The sequence below is a fragment of the Typopeltis vanoorti genome, chromosome 12 (assembly GCF_054136105.1).
Source record: "Typopeltis vanoorti isolate ZY-2024b chromosome 12, IOZ_Tvanoo_1.0, whole genome shotgun sequence".
In the NCBI taxonomy this organism is placed as follows: domain Eukaryota; kingdom Metazoa; phylum Arthropoda; class Arachnida; order Uropygi; family Thelyphonidae; genus Typopeltis; species Typopeltis vanoorti.
Window position 1 is genome coordinate 82,569,236 of NC_143560.1, and position 23,623 is coordinate 82,592,858.

Consider the following 23,623-nt stretch of genomic DNA (forward strand, 5'->3'; position numbering starts at 1 on the left):
GTTTGTATGGGAGGGCAACCTCTATCATCTCATGTTATAAGCATCCCGTTTTATGTTTTCGATATATGCAGCAATTATCGACATCTCATTCCTTGCATATAACAAGAGTTACCTGTACTTGTTTAGAGGAGGAGTAACTCTCTTTCATGATAATCTGGAGATGAATTTCTCCTACCAATTCCGCTCATAACTGGGAAGGTTACAGCTCTATGAAGGATTGAAGGAGGTTTTCTTCCAGAAGGGATTATTTTTATGTAATGAATGTTGTCTTTTGGTGATTTTTAATAAATTGTGTCAATTTTCATCAACATTTTTTTAGCAGTCTTTATTTTGCAAACTGATCCAGTTCTGTCACCTTAATTCACAGTAACTGTGTTCCCATTTAAGGAAATATTAAAGGATATCAGCTATTGCATATTGTGAAATTGACCTTCTGTAGTTTTGTAAATCCTAGTATGTATGTTACAGAAATTAAGCATTAACACTTTAATGCTATCAAAAACACAGGAGGGCAAGATAACAGATTAAGATCAGGTAATTTCTATAATACAGAATATGTGCATGTCGTGACAGAGATTGAATAGGAAAAAAAATCTAATGCCTTTTATTCCCCAAAGGGAGAATAAAAGGCATTAGGGCTTAATGTCTTTTATTCTCCATTTAGCTCTAATTTTTTGGCAAGTGGGAGAGGCAGCCAATCTCCATTCATAGCCAATTACAGATAGCAGCCAAAGACTACCAGTAATTAGCATCCAGGGAAGATAATACAGAGATAACTGCTACCATTTTGTGGTCATAACACTGAAATAGCATATTCTACAGTTAATTATATTAGTTTCTTTTTTAAATACAAAAATCGATCAAAGTGTTTTTATATTTGTTTCAAAAAGCATTGTTTGTAGCAGTGAGGTTTCACTCTATTGCATTGTGTGTGTGTAGAATGTTTTGAGATGCTCCACTGCTCACAAATTACATAAATTTTATTTGCATTTAAACAAATTAACAAATCGATTGTGTAATAATATTTTAGTATCTTGTATACCCCTTGAAGGCATTTCATGAATTGATTATAAATTAACAAAATGGTGCAGTTTAAAAATAATAGAATAAACATTGATATTTTTTAATCTCATAGCCATTTAACAGCAAACAAGATTGAACTATAAAATGGCAAATAAATGAAGTATTTTTTGAAAGAAAGAAGAAATAACGAGTATCTTAGCTGTATAAGTGCAATGAGAGATAGCGATATAAAACAGCAAAGTTCTCTGTTTTGTCTCTACTAAAATTAATTGGGGAATTGTTATTTACCGCATAAATACTTAATTGATGTAATTCCAAAAGCTAGGAATGAAGAACAATGTCTTTTTTTTTTTTTTAGTCCAACATTACAATTTGCATACTTTTATATACAAAGAAGTGATATCGAGTATAAAATGTATCTTCGGGAATGAAATTCAAAAGTCTGATAATTGCACTTTTGCTGAAAATGCCTTTCAACAAAAGTGCAAGTTATGTCATTCTTCAATGGCATGACTTGTACATGACTTCAGGTTAGAATTTTAAATGATCGATACTTGATGAGTTGTATAAATGGTGATTACTATATTTTAATCCTAATCAGAAATATTTGTTTTCAGTTTACCTTTGTCTGTGCATTTGGATATACATTCTGGCATATGTTAATGATGGACCTTTTTTTTCCAGGATGATGCTATGACTGATTATGTTAACATAGTTAATAAGCTGTTGGCAAAAGAGCGTGTAACATCTAATCAATCTTCAGTTGTTAGCCAGTCAGATCAGTATGAAGGATTACTAGTCACCATTGTGGATGGTTTAATGAAAATAGTGTTGAATAGGCCTGAAAAGAAAAATGCCATCAAATTTGAGGTAAGCAGATATTATCTTGTGTATTGCAGAGAATGTAGAAAATAGTTTTCATAAATTATTACAAAACACATCTATAAACATCTAAACAAACCCAGAGAGCATAGAATCTAAGTCCACCAATGCTACACACATGATCTGTCATGCCTGTTAAGAACAGTTAATGGAGTGCTTCATCAGAGAATAGTTCAAGGAGAAGCATGATTGGTATCCTGGGAATGATTTGTATGGACCTCCCATGATGAATCTTTGACTCAGCAGAGATGCTTGAAAAAAATAATACTCAATAGTGCACACATGTAATGCCATTGGGCTTTTTTTGTTAAAATGTTGACATGCAAGTAGAAGACATGACTAAAACTAGGTAAAAGAAGAATACAGCAATCCCTTGCTTAATGCGCTCTTTAAAACAGGCACATTAATTGAAAATGCACTAATCGAATATAGTAACCTATGAGAAAATGTATAATTCGTTCCTCACATTTCTTTTTTGACCCTTAAGTTTTTTTATAAAAGAATTAGGGTATGTCTCAGGGCCTAGTAAAGGAAAACCATGAAGCTGAAAGACAATAAAACATATTCAGAATATAAATTTATTATTCTGCTTCTTAACAGAGAATTGAGCTAACGTAGTTTGGCGGGCATTCTGTTTTCTTTTTTTCATACAACTAATGGTATGGCCCTATTGCCTCTTCTGCAAATTTTACTGGTTCTCTCTTCACCAGGGTCGATCTCTAAGCATTGCTGCTTAAAAACTTCAATTGTATGAAAACTATTTTCAAATTGTTTCTGTGAAACCTATTTGGGCTTGTGAGTGATTAAATTTTCTTCATATTCTTCAGGATCTTCCTGCTGTGCATCTAAATTTAGCAGGTAGGAATCGCTCAACTTCTCAGAATGAGATTTAATTAACTTAGATTCATTTGAAAAGTCTCTAAAATCATTTGCACAATGTGGAAGAATGTGCTTCCTAATGGCTCACATATTGCTAGCAATAATTTCATTCAACTTTGTGACTTTATAACCAGGCTGAGATTTCTCTAATTTGGCTAGAAAAGTCTTGGAAGGCATTCACTTCTGAAAAAAGGCAGGTTTCATCGACATTAAATATTTGTTGATTACAGTAGTCCCCTTCTTACACAATTTTCTTCGCAATCTCTGGATATGTTCTTATCTGCACTTGCAGGTTTGCCTGTGATTAGAACATTATGTAGGCTATTTCTCTTTTTGAAATGCTCAAATCACCCAGCACTAGCGTGGAATTCTTTTTCTTTTCTATCATTGATTGCCCTTTCTTTCCAGGTTACAAAGAGACAATGCTTTTGATATAATAAGGCCAGTGTTTAGCGGGATCCATTTTTGGTTACAATCTTTGATCTATGTAAAAAGAAGTCAATCATTATAATAATTTGATTTCGAGTGCATGCATGATGAACTTGAAGCAGCCTTACCTTTCTCTTTGTATTCAGCAGTTGATTCACCCATTTTTGTGTTCTTGTCGTATCTTTGCTCTGGACTCGCCTTGTTCATTTTTCTTTATTACTTCAAGTTTTTCTTCCAATCAGATTACTTTTTGAATCATTTTCACACTTTTATTTTTTGCTTACTAATTCTTTTACTCATGATTAAACGTTAGGAAAATAATTTAAAATAAAAAAGTAAGGAAAATAATTGCATGAGATATGATCAGCAAAATGCTATGTAAAGCAGACGACATAAATTTTGGCCGTAAATTTGGAACATAGTGTACATGGAAATAGTGTAGCATGCCATTAAAAAATAACTTTGTAAAATGTTCAAATCGGTAACTAAATTATTTCATCCTGGTGAGTGATTTTTTAAAATAGCTAGCCATAAAAAATGTATAGATCGAAAATTTTTTAAATATGTAATATTTATTTTTAAGATGTATATAGGCACACTAATTGAATTTGGCTATCGAAAAAAATGATGCACTAATCGGGAGCACATTAATCGAGGGATTGCTGTACACTGATGTGTTGAGAATAAATTATTTTGTAGCAGAATTCTGGCCAAATATATATTCCAGAAGTCCTATAAGTTGTCACTAGCTGATATTCCCTTTAAAATAAATAGCTGAGAAATCATGGGAATGCAACAAGGATTTACACTGGTCGGAAAGTAGTCAATGGACATCATAGTGTGAAGAACGTATAGCCATGGTACCCACCTTAATAAGATGTAAGACCTCCTTTTGCTGCGATCCTAAGGGATATATACTTTCCACAAGCATATGTGCAATCAATGGGAATTTTGGACCATTTTTCCTATAGGTATGTAATGATGTTGTGTCCCTATCTACGATTGTTAAACTTTTCTTTTTCCATTCAAGTGAATCTCTATTTTTACTTTACTCAAAACTTAACTGTGCATGAGATAATACAAAATTCAAATATTTAAGCTTTTTCTCCCCTTAGTGTCCCTAATATTTATATTATACTGTGCCTTTTAGGACATTTAGATCAAGATATATAATTCAAAAACAAAGAGCAATTACAAAAATATGTCCGAGTGTGAAACTATTAAGCAGTCGTGACCCTTTATCTCGTAACTTAACACATTAATTTCCCACGTGATTAGGTTCGTACATTTTTTCAAGTGGTTCAATAGGTAGCAATTTCAGACAACTGTATTATTAATGAACAAAAGTTTATTTAAGATCTCAAACATGGTACAACAAAATGTTGAACATTTGCTGCTGGGTATCCAAGTTCTTCCTCAACTTCTGTATTTCATCTTTTCGTAGTTTTTCATCAATTTTTGGGTGATCCGCATGTCTCAAAGTAAAGTCTCTCTTCAAGTTGTATTCTTTGTTGATGGATACGGATTCGTTGCACAGCAAACATACAGGCAAACCTTTATTCAGAATAAAATAATAATCCTCCATCCAGTTGTCTTGAAATTGACGATTCTCTGCATCTACTTTTCTTTTTTTTTGCAATAACCCCTGACGTCCCAAATTTATAAGCGATATTCAGGACTGTCAAACAAAACTGTCTTCTACACTGCAGGCACTGAACAGAACACAACATCAACGCAGGCACCAAACAGAACATAACATCAATGCAGGCACTGAACAAAGCACAACACCAATGTTCTAACACATTCACACACTTTGTAACACGTTCACACATGCCACTAGTCAAGGTGAGAAAGAGACCTTGGTTGGAGAAAACATAGTGTGTTTTGCACAAGTCATATGACGTCAGCTTAATGTGAGTTAGTAGAGTACACCATATTTTCTCCCACAAATTTCGCTGAAATAGATTACGGCCAGATCAAAAGAAGTAGATGGCTGAATCCGGCCCGCAGGCCAGTGATTGCCCATATGTGGTCTACGTCTTTCCTCCCTTGTGGGAGATAGTACTTTATAAAGCAGCAAATCTTTCCTAACATATAATTGTATACACATATATATATATTTAATTATAAATAAAAAAAAATATTATAATTGAATATTAATTAAATAATTATTATTTAATAATTAAATAAATTTAGGAAATTTAACCTTAGCTACTTAGGTGGCGCTTTGTGAATATAACAGTTATTGTTCAATTAGCCTTGTACCTGTACTGATGATGCCTGTGATACTCAGATGAAAATTCTACAAATAAAGAATAATTTACGTGAGTTAATTCCATTATTATAATAGTCAGTAAAATAACATTTTAGACTATACTTTCAAACAAGACTCAAGCGAGTGTAAAGTAAAAAGGTTTTTATTTAGCAACAATGCATCATGCTACAATGCAGTGGCAACAGTGCATTCAGCGGCAAACTCCCTTGGCAGTCAGCAGATGGCTTCAACAGTTCCTCTGTTGATTTTGTGTTTGAAAAATAGGTTGTGTGTTTATCGTTAAATATTTCACGATATTTTGTGCAAGATGGCCACTACACGCCCCATTAACAAACCTAGTGAAGAAAAAACCTGGCATGGTTGGCCAAGTGGTTAGTGTATCCATTCTCTAGCCAAAATGCTGTGGGTTCGAATCCTGCCGTGGGCTTGGATGTTTGTGATTGTCTGTGAAATCTGCGAAAATACTAGTGGTATTTTCACAGGCAATCACAGTATATATGGATATCACAGATATAGATGGCATTAGTGTAGTTGGTGGATATTCTTTATAGAGTAGGAGGGCTCTCTCGATGAGTCTTTATACTCCCTGGAGGTGTCACGTTATAATAAATAAAAAATAAGCAAGCAATTGATCTTGAAACGAAGTTGCAAGTACAACGATGATGACGAAGCAATGACAATGTCCTATCAGTGATTGAAAAAGCTACTTCCATCATGTATAGAGGACCTGATCCAAAAGCCCATACCTCTTAGCACTATGACCATAACTGCTAAGGCACTAAGTTTCTTCAACATGTTGAGGAGAAAGCAGGATCTGATTATGACTACGAATTCGACGCCTCTTCCAGTTGGTTCATGAGATTCAAGCAGCCTTTTGCACTGCATAATGTGGAAATGTATGGTGCAAGGAATTTGTGGTGAATCTGCAAGAAGGCTGCAAAGGAATTTGTGGAGAAATTGGATAAATTTATTATGGAGGAAAATTATTTGCCACCGCAAATATTTAATATGGATGAGACCTCCTTGTTTCGGAGGTCTCATCCATATTAATTCATCCACAAAATTCACAAAATTACTTTCACAAAATTAGAATAATTTTGTGAATGCTTTCAAATAACAATTTTCTTATAATTTATATTATATTTTTAACGTGTTTACATGGTTATATAATCTACAAAGTATGTAAATTTAGATATGCTAATTCATATTTGGTAATAATTATTTTCTATGCAATAAATTAGAATTACAAATCATTCAATGCATTTTCTTTGATTATTGTAATTTTTTGATTCATCCACACGGTTAGCCTAGTGGCTTTGCGCTTCGCAACCATATGACTAGGGAAGGAGTGTCCCAGGTTCGATTCCCTTCGAAGATGTGAGGAATTTGAGGATCTTCCTCAGCCATAGCCAAGTTAGCCAGTCTTGGGCGTGGGTGGTAGGATTTTTTCCGCCAGTTTATCTGCCGTTTTTCATCCTACAAGCAGGCAAAACGGCCTCGTAAACATATGCTACTACAGCCAAAAATATATCTCCCCCCCAGCGGCAGGCTAGGCAACAGGTTGGTTGGGAATGGTACCAACAAGCAGTCGCATCTAAGTAATATGCAGACCCTGCATAGGAAATGGGAATAATGCGTAGTGAAAGAAGATTCTAATTTTTGATTCAGAGGTGTATAACTGCTCTTCTTCATCATCTGTGTGGATTGCATTATGAAAGAAAGTGTAATTAAACCTAATATAAAAATCTTGTCTTCAAGGACTCGCTTTAGTGAGCATAAGAATGGCAAACCTGAGGTATTGATACTGGACCGTGCTTTACTTCATGTAATATACATCTGTTGTATTATCTGTAGACTGGTCCCTACCCTTCTTTCTTTCTTTTCTTCTTGCTTCTTCCCTCTAATGCTATAAATAAGTGTTTGAGGGCTAGGTATGAATTTTTCCAATTTTGCCATTGCATTTCTTCTTATGCAGTGGGAGTCTGTCTTCTCTCCTAGGTATTTGTCTCACTTGGTAGGCTTAAGTCCCAACCCACCTCTGCAACCCTACCATTCTTTTTTTTTTTTTTTTTTTCTTGTAGTGACTTCACCCCAAAATGCTAATATTGTTGTGCCTTAACACCCCAACCTGCCATGACATCTACAAACGTCCAGCTAAATCTGGATACGATTCTGTAACACCCATTGAATAACACTGATAAGAAGTGCAATTTGGTTTCACTATTTCATTCACCTCACCGGTTAGGAGGTTAATATATCTCATACTGCATCAGTTGTTCAGGACTTAGGCAGAGGGTCCTGTTTGAGAAGTATATTATAGTCTCCAACACAAGTCAGCAATATTGTGAAAGAGGAATACAGAAGGTATGGGATTAATCTTGGAGGTGAATTTTACATACTCACATGGAATGTATGGGGTCTAAAATGAGTATTCTCAATATTGTCTATAAACAGATGGAGATGTATAAAATTGACATCATTGGAATTACAGAGACCAGATGGAATGGAGGTCCCTTCAAAAAGACAGAATGGTAAGCTAGTTGTTTTTCAGGAGGTGACTCAAATCATGATCTAAACATGAAATATTTGCACACAATCAACTTGTTAATTAATCTTACATAAGAAAAACATTTTTTAACTATCAAAATATAATAAGAATGAAATCTTTTATAAAACATTTGATTGGCTACTGGTTTTACCATATGATTGGCTACCAGAAGGGAGTAGGGTAAAGATAACGCATGTGCTTATTTTATTTTCAAACTTTGGGCGCATTTGTTGTAGGGGCGTTGAAACAATAATTCCAAATAATCTATACAGTGCCGAATAGACTAATTTTTGTTAGGTTACCATATGAGTTTGTCGCATAATATGTTTCAAAAAATTTTTTTTTTTATTTTTGAAAAAATAAAAAACTAAACAAGAAGAACAAGGGGCTCGCAGATATGAGAAAATTTAACAAAGGGCTCACGCAAGCCCCTTATAGTTCACCACTGGTTATAATTCCATTAACGATGGGATATTTTGTATTAGATGTGTTTACATAACTTATATAAGTTACGGTCAATTGTGGTAGTTTATGCACCCACACAGATAGTCCTGATGAAGAGAGTGAAGAATTCTATGAAAACCTATGAACAGTTTTTGGATTACCCACTAAGGAGAGATGTACTTTTCATCTTAGGGGAGTTCAATGCAAAAGTGGGAAAAAGTATGAGAGTTAGACCTGAATGTGGCATGTTTGTTCTAGGTGAACATAACATTATACCCATGGTAAAAGACTGTTGGAATTTGCCATGCTAACAGATTAGTTATTACCAATATCCTCTTCCAGAAACACACACATGATGGACCTATGCTTGGATATCTAACAATGATAGATCAAGGCACCAGATTGATTACATCCTGGCTCTCCAACAGTGAAAGAATCTCTGATGTGCATACTTGTTCTAGAGCAGACCATCAGCTAGTAAGAGTCAAAGTAGGGCTGAGCCTCTGAAACCTTCCAACTCAGGTCCATCCCACTACACTGGATGTCAGAGTAATCCCCAGTGGCTTCACAGAAGAAGCATAGACTCAGTTGGATGAACTTTTGGAGACTCGTGAGGAGAACTCACCTGAAATGCTTTGGGAAGGAGTCAGGGTTATTATACAGGATACTTAAATATAAAGAGCTAATAAGCTTCATTTCGGCAACAAAAACATTATTTAAATTAAGGGGATATTAAATCCCACATTGTTTTAAAACCGAATAAGAAACTCAAAGATTGGAATCAGAGAGTTTCTTGCCGAATATAGTATAGTAAACTATAAAGTATCGGCGATCACTAAGCGTCCGCTAAATGCAAGTGGCCCAGCACGTAGTGCAATACCGGAAATCTCGCAGCAAAGTCGGTAAAGTTCTGATCACTATTCTTAGGTATTTACCATAATGTAAAAACACATTTCCTAGGAAATGTATGCTGTTATTACATTATGGTGGTGAGGTCACTACCCAGACCAGTTTCAGCCTTTTTTGAGGCTTCATCAGTGAGTAGCTAGACCGAGTTAATACCAAAGTGTATAGCGAAAAGAACTTTATACTCTGCTATACGAGTTTCCAAACAGGTGCAACCATTAAGTTACTTAAATATAAAGAGCTAATAAGCTTCATTTCGGCAACAAAAACATTATTTAAATTAAGGGGATATTAAATCCCACATTGTTTTAAAACCGAATAAGAAACTCAAAGATTGGAATCAGAGAGTTTCTTGCCGAATATAGTATAGTAAACTATAAAGTATCGGCGATCACTAAGCGTCCGCTAAATGCAAGTGGCCCAGCACATAGTGCAATACCGGAAATCTCGCAGCAAAGTCGGTAAAGTTCTGATCACTATTCTTTGATCACTATTCACCACCATAATGTAATAACAGCATACATTTCCTAGGAAATGTGTTTTTACATTATGGTAAATACCTAAGAATAGTGATCAGAACTTTACCAACTTTGCTGCGAGATTTCCGGTATTGCACTACGTGCTGGGCCACTTGCATTTAGCGGACGCTTAGTGATCACCAATACTTTATAGTTTACTATACTATATTTGGCAAGAAACTCTCTGATTCCAATCTTTGAGTTTCTTATTCGGTTTTAAAACAATGTGGGATTTAATATCCCCTTAATTTAAATAATGTTTTTGTTGCCGAAATGAAGCTTATTAGCTCTTTATATTTAAGTAACTTAATGGTTGCACCTGTTTGGAAACTCGTATAGCAGAGTATAAAGTTCTTTTCGCTATACACTTTGGTATTAACTCGGTCTAGCTACTCACTGATGAAGCCTCAAAAAAGGCTGAAACTGGTCTGGGTAGTGACCTCACCACCATAATGTAATAACAGCATACATTTCCTAGGAAATGTGTTTTTACATTATGGTAAATACCTAAGAATAGTGATCAGAACTTTACCGACTTTGCTGCGAGATTTCCGGTATTGCACTACGTGCTGGGCCACTTGCATTTAGCGGACGCTTAGTGATCGCCGATACTTTATAGTTTACTATACTATATTCGGCAAGAAACTCTCTGATTCCAATCTTTGAGTTTCTTATTCGGTTTTAAAACAATGTGGGATTTAATATCCCCTTAATTTAAATACAGGATACTGACAAAAAGTATCTGGCCCAATTTAGAAGACCAAGAGATCCATGGATATTAGATTCAACATGGGATCTAATTGAAAGAAGCTGGTTGGAGAAACAAAGAGAGACAGGATCTGAAGAATATGAGAGATTACATAGAGAACTCAGAAGAGCCATCAGGCAGGACAAGGAGAATTTTTATGCTAATAAATGTGAAGACATGGAGTTCCAGACATGGAGTTATAAAATGATGTTTTGTTTAGTTTGTGACTAAAAGCACAAGTTTAAGCCAAATTGAATATCATCAAAGACAAGAATGGGACAGTACTAACAAGAACTGGAAATAAAAAAAAAAACAGATGGAAAGAATACTATGAGGAACTGTACAGCAGACAGAGAGAATGAGAAAAATTTGGAAAAGTCCTTTGACAAGGAAAATTTTGATTTGGAACCTTCTCCACTTAGGCATGAGGTGGAAAGAGCAGTTAAACAGCTTAACAACAATAATCCCTGGGTGCAGATGAAATTCCAGCAGAGTTAATTAAGGCCACAGGTGATGGAGGGATAAAAGTGTTTCAGAAATTTGATTACAAGGATATGGGAGACAGTATCATGACCTAGAGATTGGAAGAAGTTTGTTTTCATACTAGTACTACAAGAAGGGAGATATGAAGGGTTGCAAGAACTATAAAACTATTAATCACCTCATGCAAGCAAGATTTTATTAAAGATCATTCTAAATAGGATTGAGGCCAAAGTTGAGGCAGAGATGCCTGAGGAATGAGCAGGTTTTAGGAAAGATAAGGGTACCAGAGATTAGATCCTTTACCTTAGAGCAGTGGTTCTCAAAGGGTGCCCCCTGTGGTATTCCAGAGAAATATGTGTCCAGATATAAAAATAAATATAGTTACTCTATTATACCTTTTCATTATGGATATACTGCTCTTTTTTTCAACACATCATTATTATGTTAATTAACAGCGGTTTTTCTTGCAAAGAGAACAAGAATATGGTTTATTCTTGTTGTGTATATTACTTATTTTAAAAGTGTTGGAAGTGGATGTTATGTGCATATTACTTATTTTCAGATAAATACACCCAAATAAAATGGATAGATTTCTGAAAAAGAAGCGTGATATTGAAGAATCAGATTCTGGAAGTGAGCAAAAGTTAAGTGCAAGTAAGAAAGCAAAATCGCGGCCTACTCGCAAATATAATGAAAGTTATTTAAGCTTTGGTTTCACTTGGACCGGAAGTGAAGATCATCCTTTGCCACTATGTTTAGTATGTGGATGTAAAATGGCAAATGAATCATTGCTTCCTAGTAAATTGAGTAAACATTTTAAAACTATACACTCTAATTTACAAGATAATTCTGTAAGTTTTTTCAAGAGATTGTCTGAACAGCAAACAAAAGCGGCAAATTCTTTTAAAAGTATAATGACTGTTTCTGATAAAGCTCAAATTGCTTCTTATCAAGTCTCAGAACTGATAGCAAAAAATATGAAAGATCATACTTTAGGTGAGTCACTTATTTTGCCTGCATGCAAAAAAATGGTCATGACAATGCTAGGAAATGAAGCAGCAATGAAAATAAGCAAGATTCCTCTGTCCAACGATACAGTTCACAGGCGTATTATAGAAATGTCTTCTGATATCGAGAAAAATGTATGCAGCAATAAACTTCAGTATTCAAATTTTGTATTGCAAGTTAATGAGTCAACAGACATTACCAACAAGGCGCAACTCTTAGCATTCGTCCGTTTTATTAATGAAGATCAAATAGTAAATTAGTTTCTTTTTTGCAAAGAATTAAGTGTGTCTACAAAAGGTGAGGACGTTTTTAACATTTTGAATAGCTATCTTGATAAATGACAGTTAACATGGAAGTCACGTGTAGGCATTTGTACAGATGGAGCCCCTTCCATGATAGCCTGTGTTAAGGGCCTTACATCTTTTGTGAAAAAACAAAATGAGAATGTTATCGTAACTCACTGCTTTCTTCATAGGGAGGCCTTGATGGCAAAAACATTGGTAGAAAAATTAAGAGAAGTTTTAGATCAAGTTGTTCAGATGGTAAACTTTATTAAAACAAGACCTGTCAAATCGCGTTTATTTGAAAAGCTTTGTATTGATATGGATTCACAACACAGATGGCTGCTTTTACACACTGAGGTGAGGTGGCTGTCAAGGGGGAAAGTACTTGCCTGCGTACACAAGCTATGACAAGAACTTCTTGCGTTTTTCGAAGAGATGAAACAATTACATTTTTGTAACCTCCTTCGGTGCGAATTTTGGATTGTCAGGTTACAGTATTTGGCCGATATATTTCAGCAGCTCAATATTTTGAATACTAGCATGCAAGGGAAAGAAGAAAATATTCTCACATCCACTGACAAAATGAAAGCGTTTCAGAGAAAACTACAGATTTGGAAAAGAAAAGCTGTTGAAGGTAATTTGGAAATGTTTCCATTGGTAAGTGACACTTGCATAAATGAAACACTTCCAATGATAGTTGAACATTTAACAAGTTTAGAAGAAAAATTGAGTTCTTATTTTCCATCACTTAACGCTGAACAATATGATTGGATTAGCAACCCATTTATGGAAACTTCAAGCAATTTTGGTTTAACATTAACAGAAGAAGAAGAACTGGCAGCTATATCCACTGATCGTGGATTGATGATTAAACATAAGGAATTGTCTCTTGAAGCCTTTTGGATTTCTATAAAAGAAGAATATGTGTCAATATCTAAAAAAGATTTGAACATTTTACTACAATTTTCAACATCATATTTATATGAATTGGGATTTTCTACCCTCACTACAATTAAATGTAAAATAGAGAGGAACTCTTCAATGTATTGACGAGGAAATGAGAGTTTGCCTTTCAAATATATGCCCAAACATTGAAGCAATCACTAGGACACATCAGGCTCATGTTTCTTATAAACACAAGAATGAATAAACTTCATTTTATTCATTCTTGTGTTTCATTTTATCTTCATATGTTTCATTTTATTTTTTTTATCAAATTATTTTTTTTCTGTAATATTTGACTTAATTATTATAACATATTTCTCAGAAATTTGTATATATTGCGCCTACAATTATTTGTAGGATTTTAAATGCGCCCCGACTTCAGAAAGTTTGAGAACTTTCTGAAGTCGGGGCGCATTTAAAATAGAGAGATCATAGAAAAGTATAAAGAATTAGAGAGATCTGCCTTAGAGAGATCATAGAAAAGTATAAAGAATTAGAGAGATCTGCCTTAGAGAGATCATAGAAAAGTATAAAGAATTAGACTCCCTACGGTAATGTTTCATAGACTACTCTAAAGCTTGTGACTGTGTTCAGTATGGGAAACTGGGAAATAATGAAAATAATGAGTTTTCCTCAACACATTATCAGGTTGTTATCTAACTTGTACAGTGAGCTAGAAGCCACAGTAAGAACAGGTGTTGGATTAACTAATTGGCTTCAGGTTGGAAAGAGAGTTAGGTAGGGATGCCTCCTTTCTCCTCATCTGTTTGTTTATGCTGAGGACACCATGCATGTAGCATTGAATGAACTTAAGACTGGAATTAGAATAGATGGTCGATTGGTCAGTAATCTGAGGTATGCTGATGGTACTACAGTAATGACAAGGAAGAACTAGGACAAATCTTTGACAAAGTTAATGAGATCAGTAAGAATAGAGGACTTCAACTCAATCCTAGCAAGACAAAGATTATGGTTTTCAAAGGAAATATAGACAGGAAAGCTCCTGAGAAACAAGTGTACCTTAATGGAGAAAGAATTGAGGTAGTCAGCAAGTACCCGAGATCCATTATTAATGTGAAGAATTGCTGTTCAGAAGAAGATTAGGAATGGCGAAAACAACAGTCAGTGACTTGTCTAAAATCTGGAATGATGGATCTCTCTCAATAGGAACAAAGTTGAGGATGCCGGATGTAGCTGTTTTTCCAACAGTTACTTATGGATGTGAGACTTGGAACCTAAAGAACTCTGATAAGAAAAGGATATTACAGAAGGCTGTTCATGTTATCATGTACTGAAAGGTGGACAAACAGATGCCTGCTAGAAAGGATTTGTAGAACTTTAAGGCTCCTTAAGGATATTGACAGAAGAAAGTTGAAATACTTTGGACATGTTGAAAGAGTGGAAGCAGGACTTCTCAAAACAGTAACAGAAAGTAAAGTTCCTGTAAAAAGAGGAAAGGATAAACCATCAATGAGATGGATGGATGGATGGATGGATGGTGTGTCTGTGCTAACTTCAGAGAGTTGAAGCCTCTAGAAAAGCATTCGACAGGACTACCTGGTGTGGCAAATCACCAAGCAACTGAGTGACCATATGGCAACTGATGATGTCCAATGAATAGATGGATGGATAAGATCAAAGATATCAAACTTAGCTCTTTACTTTATGCAGATAATAATGTATTACTCCTAAACAAATCCACTGCAAGTCTCCAGAAGTGACCTCTAACTAATAAAATTGCATTTTGTTAGTTAGATAAAAAGATCAAAAGTATGAAAATAGTAAGGAACAGAAAACTTCGGCTACATTCTCAATGGAGAACTTATAGGTTAAATAAAATATTTCAACTATTTAGGCAGTTTTTAATGAAAATTGCAAATTAAATTTGGAAATAGAAAACAGAATAAGGCAAATCTAGTATGTGGGGCGAGCTGAATAAATCTGTATGGAATAAGAGATCTGAGAAAAATTATAGGGGTGAACAGATGGCATCAATGGTAGAAGCATATTAATCTGCAAAGATATTGGGAAGAAACATTACATGGTTAGTTCCAGAATGTGTGAGCAGAGCTAATCTGTGGTGGTATGGTTACTTAAACAGAATGGGAAATGAAAGGTTAGCAAAACAGGTCTTTGCTAGGATGGCAGGAAGAAGAAGACCCAGAGGAAGACCAAGATCTAGGTGGATTAATTCAATTAGAAATGCCCATACTATTAGTATGACAATATTGGAGTGCTGACAAGTAATGGTAAAAATCAGGAAATTGATGAAGGATGATGATAAATTGAACCAGCATGCTATATATATTGAAAACTTTGTAAAAATGCACTCACTTGACATATAAGAGGCAAGATTTTTCCTAATGTGTAATACCCAATCTGGGGGAATGAATATGTTTAAAAAAAAAAGCTAATCCATATACAAGGAATCTGCAAAAAAAGGATAGTTGTAGAAAATGCCACCTAGACTGTTAGATGAACTTTACCTGGTGAAATGCTACCACCACCTCTTATTATTGATTTGAAGTGGCTGCTGCCATATTATTTAAGGATACAGTAGTGGAGTGGTTATTGAGGCTGGCCACCAAAGAGTACAAGGGTCTGAACTATGTTAATTCATCAAGAGGCTTCCCTGTCAGCTGGTGCATAATCCTCTGTCAGAAAATGCGTTGGAGAGGAATCTAAGTCAGGGCTGTCCAAAACACTGCCCACAGACCAGATGCGGCCTGCAGTGTGATTTTGTGCGGCTGGCCTTTTGATTTTGATTTTCACTAGCGAAAAAATAAAATAGCAAATTTGAATTGAATGCATATTAGATATTTTAATTTATCACTAATGGATAATTTCAATGTTGGTAATTTTATTTGGTGTTTTTACAACACTATATATCCATGTGTTTTTCAAATATTAGATGTGTCAAAGAAGTGTTACAGTATTTTATTCCAATGCATGCTCCAGACGCTCACGGGGAACGGGAGCTTGTGATTAGTGTGCAATTAGTGTTGTTCGTTTGATCAGCTATCGAGGTTTTGTTGCTGCTGGTCACCAAATTCCTAGAATGCATTGTGATGCAGCCATCGGATAAATCTTTTTCTTTTAATGTGGCCCTCGGATTACGTAAGGTTGGACAGCCCTGATCTAAGTAGTGGTATGTAGCAGAGGTCTCTATTAATGCAAGGAGAATCAGACTGTTCAGCTAATCACTTGAATGAACTGTGGAAAAGAAAAGTAATAATAGTTTCACTGTAGTTTTAAAAAAAAATCAAAAATTTATAAGACAAAAAATCCTACCACAAAATATATTTAAAAATAATTATATTAATGTTACTAACATTTGCATTATAAATAGACATAAATGATATAAATCATTGTTTACAGACACCCTAAGCTATTTTGGCCAAACTACAACAACCCTGTCAGCCACTAGCTCCAATCTGCATTCTGTATGTAGTTTGATTTTGTCTGCCACGAGGGCAGCACTTGTTCCTTTGTGAGATCTGATTCCATACAGAGAATTGCAGATCTAGAATTCTCTGTTTTTACCATCTCTGGTTTAAGGTTTCTTTTGATATTCAGTAACATTCATGCTGTACCTAAGTTGTTCACCTGAACTAATAGGATCCAGTGTCATCCCCATGCTTTTGTAAAAGTAAACATGCATTGGACCCATTCCAAATAAAGGAGATAAGTCTGTCATCACATTACTGATGCACAGTCAACTTCTTTGCTCCCTTGATGGCCCAGTCCATCAGTATGGATTTCACCATTCTAGATCAAAAGTATGTCTATCCTGCATCATCTATCTCTGGACACATGCCATGGAAAGGCTTGAAGAAAACTTATGCCCTTGACATTTACAGAGCATTTGATCAAGTTCAGCATTGAGACCTGCTCAGCAAATTACCATTCTTTGGTCTGCCTTCCACCTTCTGTAATTGGTATCTAGTTTTATTTTGGGTTGAACATTACTGATTATGTGGTAATGGTTTCATCTGTTTGGACATTACCGTCAGTGAAAGAATGTCCATTCAATTGCTTATTCTTTTTTTCCCTATAAGTAAAGAAACTTCTTTCGCTGACCATGATCTTTATTCATAGTCTTGTTGATGATAGCACACTCCATTTCTCCTCATTTGACAATCCTCACAATGCACAAACATCCCACACATCCTCCCTAATCAGTGCTCTAAATGCTGATTTCCACCCTGTTCTTTATTGGGATGCTGCAATCTAGTTTTAAAGTTACCTTCATGCTATGAAAACAGTTTTTTTTTCCTTGCAAAAAAAGAAAAGAAAAAAAGATAGTTTATTTCCCCTTGTCATTATGTAATACACAGCTGAGAGACATGACCAGATCTCATTCTTTTCCTGGACTCACCTTTAAATAACTCGGTGCTTGGTTCTCATGTTGGGAATGGTGCACCAAAAATCTTGATACTGTCCAAAAAAGGATGCTATATAATCATTGATCTCTCTGACACACTTCACTATGGTTTGTTACTGCTTTGCTTTTTCTCTAGGCACTTCCCCACTGAATTAGTTTCTGTTGTTCCTCTGTTTTTTTACTAAGCCGGAACATAAGCAGTGGCTGCCCAGTTTTGTTTCACTGTCCAAATACAAATCCACCAAACCCGATTCTCCCTCTTGCTCTTTCATTCCATTCTTTTTATGGAAGAATCTTTCTCAGACTGTTAAAGAACAACTTATAATAATAAAAAAAAAAACCATCAATAGTCTTCTTCCTTAACCCTTGCCTATATATGCTGCTAATGTAGGTTCTTCAGTCTGTTATGTGGAGTGATATAAAAAAGAAAAATTCCAATGTGTATAGATCTAGCAACCATTAATATTTGATAATGTTTATGAGATAATGCAGTTATCTCATAAACAATATCAATATAAAAAGTTGATAAGAATGCATTCAGATACCATAATTTTTTAAATTGATATTTAAGAAAGAGTAAGTATCCTAGATAGAAAGCAAATATTGGCATTTTAACCCCATTATTTCTAAAGATGGCGAATGCTGCTGATTTCAATGTGTTTATGATTATTTACTTTTTTTTCCTTTATTAGATGTATCACAGTATTTCAAAAGTTCTTAAGTCTGCAGAGGAGGCTGATGACATAACACTTGTGCTTCTTACAGGTGATTTTGAATTTTAGATTTCATTTTTGATTTAAATTTAAAAAAAAAAGTTATGAACAGATAAAGTATATCATCACACATCTTCCTTCAGGCTGCCTCTCCTACGATATCTACTACAAACGTACACATACAGGCCGATACATACATAAAGATTCATACCACAGAATACCCCAACACAAAAACTAGGAGTCATCAGCATCCTCAAACATAGAGCACTAACAATTTGCTCTGAACCAGCTCTGAACCAAGAATTTGAAATCATTAACCAAACATTTGTAAAAAATATATACAATTAAAAAAAAAAAAAACAGTTCACAAGATCCTTCATAAAAATGCCATTAAAAGCAAAAAACATTACAAGAATGCCATAGCCATACCTTACATTATGGTCATTTCAGAAAAAATAGATAGAACACTACTTCAAATCCCTGGTAAAATTAAGAAATTTAATTAACTCCTCCAAAGATCCGCTTTCATACCTTCCACCCAGGGATTTGCAAAATTCAATGTACCTGTAGCCTACCTTACATAGGGGAAACAGAATGCACCATCCCAATCAGAAAGGATGAACACAAATGCCATGTTAAATACCTCATCATCATCATCGTCAAATTCCTGCCATGTACCCTTAAGGGGTACATGGCAGAAATCATTACTAACTTCCTATCTACAATTTTTCTCCAAATCAGCCTGTTACTTGTCAAAACTCCAACATTTTCAGATCTTATATTTCTATCATCTAAGGCACTTTGTACTGTATCAATCCACCTACATCTTGGTCTTCCTTTGGGTCGTTTTCCTGCCAACCTGGCAGAGAACACTTGTTTGGCTAACATTTCCTCGCCCATTCTGTTTAAGTGACCATACCACTTGAGATTAGCGATGCTAACGCATTCCTGGATGCTGACAATGTCAAGTTCTTTCCTAATATCCTCGTTTTTAATATGATATTGCCATTGATGCCTCTAATCTTTCTCAGGACTCTCATATCTGTAGTCTGTAGTCTTTGGTTGTCAAGTGTGTTATTTTTGACCCAGCTCTCAGATCCAGCTAATTTAGTGTTCGGACTAATTTCTCTCTTATTCCATACGAATTCATTTAGTTGACTTCCACCCAGGGATTTGCAAAATTCAATGTACCTGTAGCCTACCTTACATAGGGGAAACAGAATGCACCATCCCAATCAGAAAGGATGAACACAAATGCCATGTTAAATACCTCATCATCATCATCGTCAAATTCCTGCCATGTACCCTTAAGGGGTACATGGCAGAAATCATTACTAACTTCCTATCTACAATTTTTCTCCAAATCAGCCTGTTACTTGTCAAAACTCCAACATTTTCAGATCTTATATTTCTATCATCTAAGGCACTTTGTACTGTATCAATCCACCTACATCTTGGTCTTCCTTTGGGTCGTTTTCCTGCCAACCTGGCAGAGAACACTTGTTTGGCTAACATTTCCTCGCCCATTCTGTTTAAGTGACCATACCACTTGAGATTAGCGATGCTAACGCATTCCTGGATGCTGACAATGTCAAGTTCTTTCCTAATATCCTCGTTTTTAATATGATATTGCCATTGATGCCTCTAATCTTTCTCAGGACTCTCATATCTGTAGTCTGTAGTCTTTGGTTGTCAAGTGTGTTACTTTTGACCCAGCTCTCAGATCCAGCTAATTTAGTGTTCGGACTAATTTCTCTCTTATTCCATACGAATTCATTTAGTTGACTTCCTACCATACCAGCTTTGTTGATTCTGTTGTCTATTTCCCTATTTAATTTACCATCTTCACTAAAAATCATGCATAAGTAGTTGAAATGTTTTACTTGTTCCACAGGTTCTCCATTCACAACACAGTTGACATTTTCAATGATTCTACGTATTTTCATTGTCTTTGTTTTTTTTATTGCTGACCTTCATACCATATCTATTACAATAGTTATTCAATTTAGTCAGGGAATCTTGCAGACTTGTAGTGGATTTATTTAGAAGTATAACATCATCCACATAAAGCAAAGAGCAGACATCAACATCTCCAATTTTGATATCAGGTTTAATACCACTTTCCTTCATAATGTGATCCATATAGATAATGAATAACAGAGGGGATAATGTACATTCTTGTCTGACACCAGATTTAACATTAAACCATTTTCCTCTACTTCCTTCAATTCTAACTGCTGACTTACAACTCAAATAAAGACTAAGTATTGCTTGATATAATGCTCCATTAACACCATATAACCGTAGCATATTGAATAGCTTCTCCCTTGGCACCTTGTTATATGCCTTTTCTAGATCGACAAAACTTAAATACAAATCTTTGTTATATTCCCATGATTTTTCAACTATTTGTTGTAAAGTGAAGATCTGATCCTGACAGCCTCTATTTGGCCTGAATCCAGCATTTGTTCTTCACCAAGCTTTTCTTTCACAATTCTTCTCAACCGTTTCTCAAGTATATTTGCATAAATCTTGCCAGGCACACTCAGTAGGCAAATACCCATGTAATTCTCAGATTGTTTTATTTCCCTTTTGATATATGGGTACTATGAGAGCTCTACTCCAATCATCGGGAATTCGTCCCTCTGTCCAGGACTTCTGAACTATACAGTGCAGCCACTGTAAGACTTTTATACCACCATGCTTCAGCATTTCTGGTCGAATATCATATACTCCTGCTGCCTTTCCACATTTCAAGCCTTTGATTGCTTTTCTACTTCAAGTATAGATATGTATTCCTGACTGTATGCCTGTTGAGTGTTTTTTACCACTGTGGTATCACTGCTTGTTTCATTTAGCAATTTTTCGAAGTAATTACTCCATACTTCAAGGATATGTTTTTCTCCCATTTTCATATCACCTTTATCATCTCTAAGTCTTTTTACAGCACTCTTTACTCCATTTCTAAGCTTCTTCAACAACCTTCAGAATATTTTGCCGCCACCTTGATATTTATTTTCTATGTTCTTGCCAAAGTCCTCCCATGACTTTTGTTTAGCCAGTTTTACACAGTGTTTAGCTTTCTTACATTTATCTCTGTTTTCTCTAAGAGCACAAGCGGACTTATTGCCAGGAACTTTTGATATGCTTTTTTCTTTTCCTTCACTGCCTCTTTGACTTCCTGTGTCTACCAATGAGTTCTGATTTTTCTATTCTTGCAGACAACCTCACCACATGCCTCTGTAGCTGAATCAATCAGGGTTTTCTTCAAGACTTGCCACTGAATCTCCAAGCTTTGGTTCCTGATTCTCAAACTCTTTCATTTTTTCTTCAATAATCTTTGTGTATTTTAGTCTACAGTTCACATCTGAGAGCTGCTCAACTTTTATTTGCTTTAAAACTTTCTTACATGTTATTCTTTTCAATATGAAATTCAATTTTATCCTGCTCAAGACTAAATAGTGATCACTTCCAATTTCAAATCCTCTGGTGTCCTGCACCAGGGAGAAAACATTATTATCAACAATAACATAGTCAATGAGACTTTTCTTATTCCTTGCCTCTTCTCTCCATGTGAATTTGTGCACATTTTTATGTTGGAACATGGCGTTAGTAATAACTAGTCCATGTCCTGAGCAGAAATCCAACAAGTATTTTCTATTATTATTAGCTTTGCTCTTTTCTCCAAATTTTCCCAAAATATTTTTGTATGTCTAACAATCATTTCTTACTCTGCTATTTAGATCCCCAACAAGTACCAACTTTTCCTTTTCGTTGTGTCAGTCTCTTTTTTTAAAGCCTCATAAAATTCCTCCACTTCTACCTTAGTAGAACCTTCTGTGGGACCATAGGCACAAATAAGTCTTATTGTCCAGTTTCCGAATCTGATATTTGCCTACATCACTCTACTTGAGACTGCCTGCGATTCAAGAAGATTAGCCCTGTATAACTATGCACTTCAAACATGCCACAGAATTGAATGGAAAAGCACTAAGTTCCCTACACCAAAACCTAGTTTGAAAGAAAATTCAAAGAAGCTTGTGAAATGCTAAAACATCATCGAAATCTGAACAAAAATAATATTAATTATTCCAAGAATGTGGAGGCCCCATCTTCAACCCACATAGCAACCAGAACAACCCTAGACAGAAGAAAATATCAATATGAAAGGACTATTGTTTAATGTAGTTACTTTATTTTTTTTCTCACTAGAGGTCAGGCTAGGATAAATAATTAACAGACACTTAGATTCATTTTACTTTTGTATAGTGCAGTGTCATTTAGCTTGTATATTGTACACATATATATATGTTTCGTGATGATGACCTCAATACAGAGGTCTAAACGTTGATTGTTACTTGCTTAATGTTGAGTAAAGTAATTATTCTAACATGTGTATTGTGTCTCCATAAATTCTTCACTATGAATGCTGACTACCGTGTAACCTTAAAAGAAAGATTGAATACATAAACTTAAGATATAAAAAAAATTTAATTTAACATTAATATTTTTATTTTTTAATTTGAGATTATATTTAAGTTAAGGGATATTACATCCCATATTGTTTCTTAGCCGAATAAGAAACTCAAAGAGTTTCATGCAGAATATAGAAACTGTATAAAGTTCGGCGATTCCAAGCATAAGCAAATACCTGAATAGTGCAACACGTGACCCATTTGATAGCGCAAACTGAGGCATCTCATAGTAAGGGTGGAGCAAGTGCCGATCACTGTTCTTGGTATTTACCCATAATGTGAACTTAGCTCCTAGGAGCTGTATTACTGTTCTACATTATGAGAGAAGGTCACTACCCAGACCTTTTTCAACCTTTATTGAGGTCTCATCAATGAGTAGGTAGACCTAGTTAATACCAAGTTTGTAGCAAATAGAACTTACATCCCTTCTATGAAATGCCTTATTTAAGTTAAGAGATATTACATCCCAGGATAATGGGTGGTAACTTCTCTCATAATGTAGAACAGTAATACAGCTCCTAGGAGCTAAGTTCACATTATGGGTAAATACCAATAATAGTGATCGGAGCTTGCTCCACCCTTACTTATAATTGCCTCAATTTGTGCTACCAAATGGGTCACGTGTTGCACTATTCAGGTATTTGCTTACGTTTGGAATCGCCAAACTTTATGTAGTTTC

The 23,623-nt window shown here is 35.1% G+C and overlaps 1 protein-coding gene across 3 annotated transcripts in view; it reads left to right on the plus strand.

The window, feature by feature from the left end:
* LOC150100942 (enoyl-CoA delta isomerase 2-like) overlaps window positions 1-23,623 on the plus strand; it is a 172,516-nt gene that overhangs the window by 48,402 nt on the left and 100,491 nt on the right. For all 3 annotated transcript variants that reach the window (XM_090401279.1, XM_090401280.1, XM_090401281.1), the window contains 2 exons: window positions 1,708-1,893; window positions 18,449-18,521. In XM_090401279.1, the coding sequence (XP_090257405.1) occupies window positions 1,708-1,893; window positions 18,449-18,521 (259 nt within the window). The remainder of the gene's footprint in view (window positions 1-1,707; window positions 1,894-18,448; window positions 18,522-23,623) is intronic.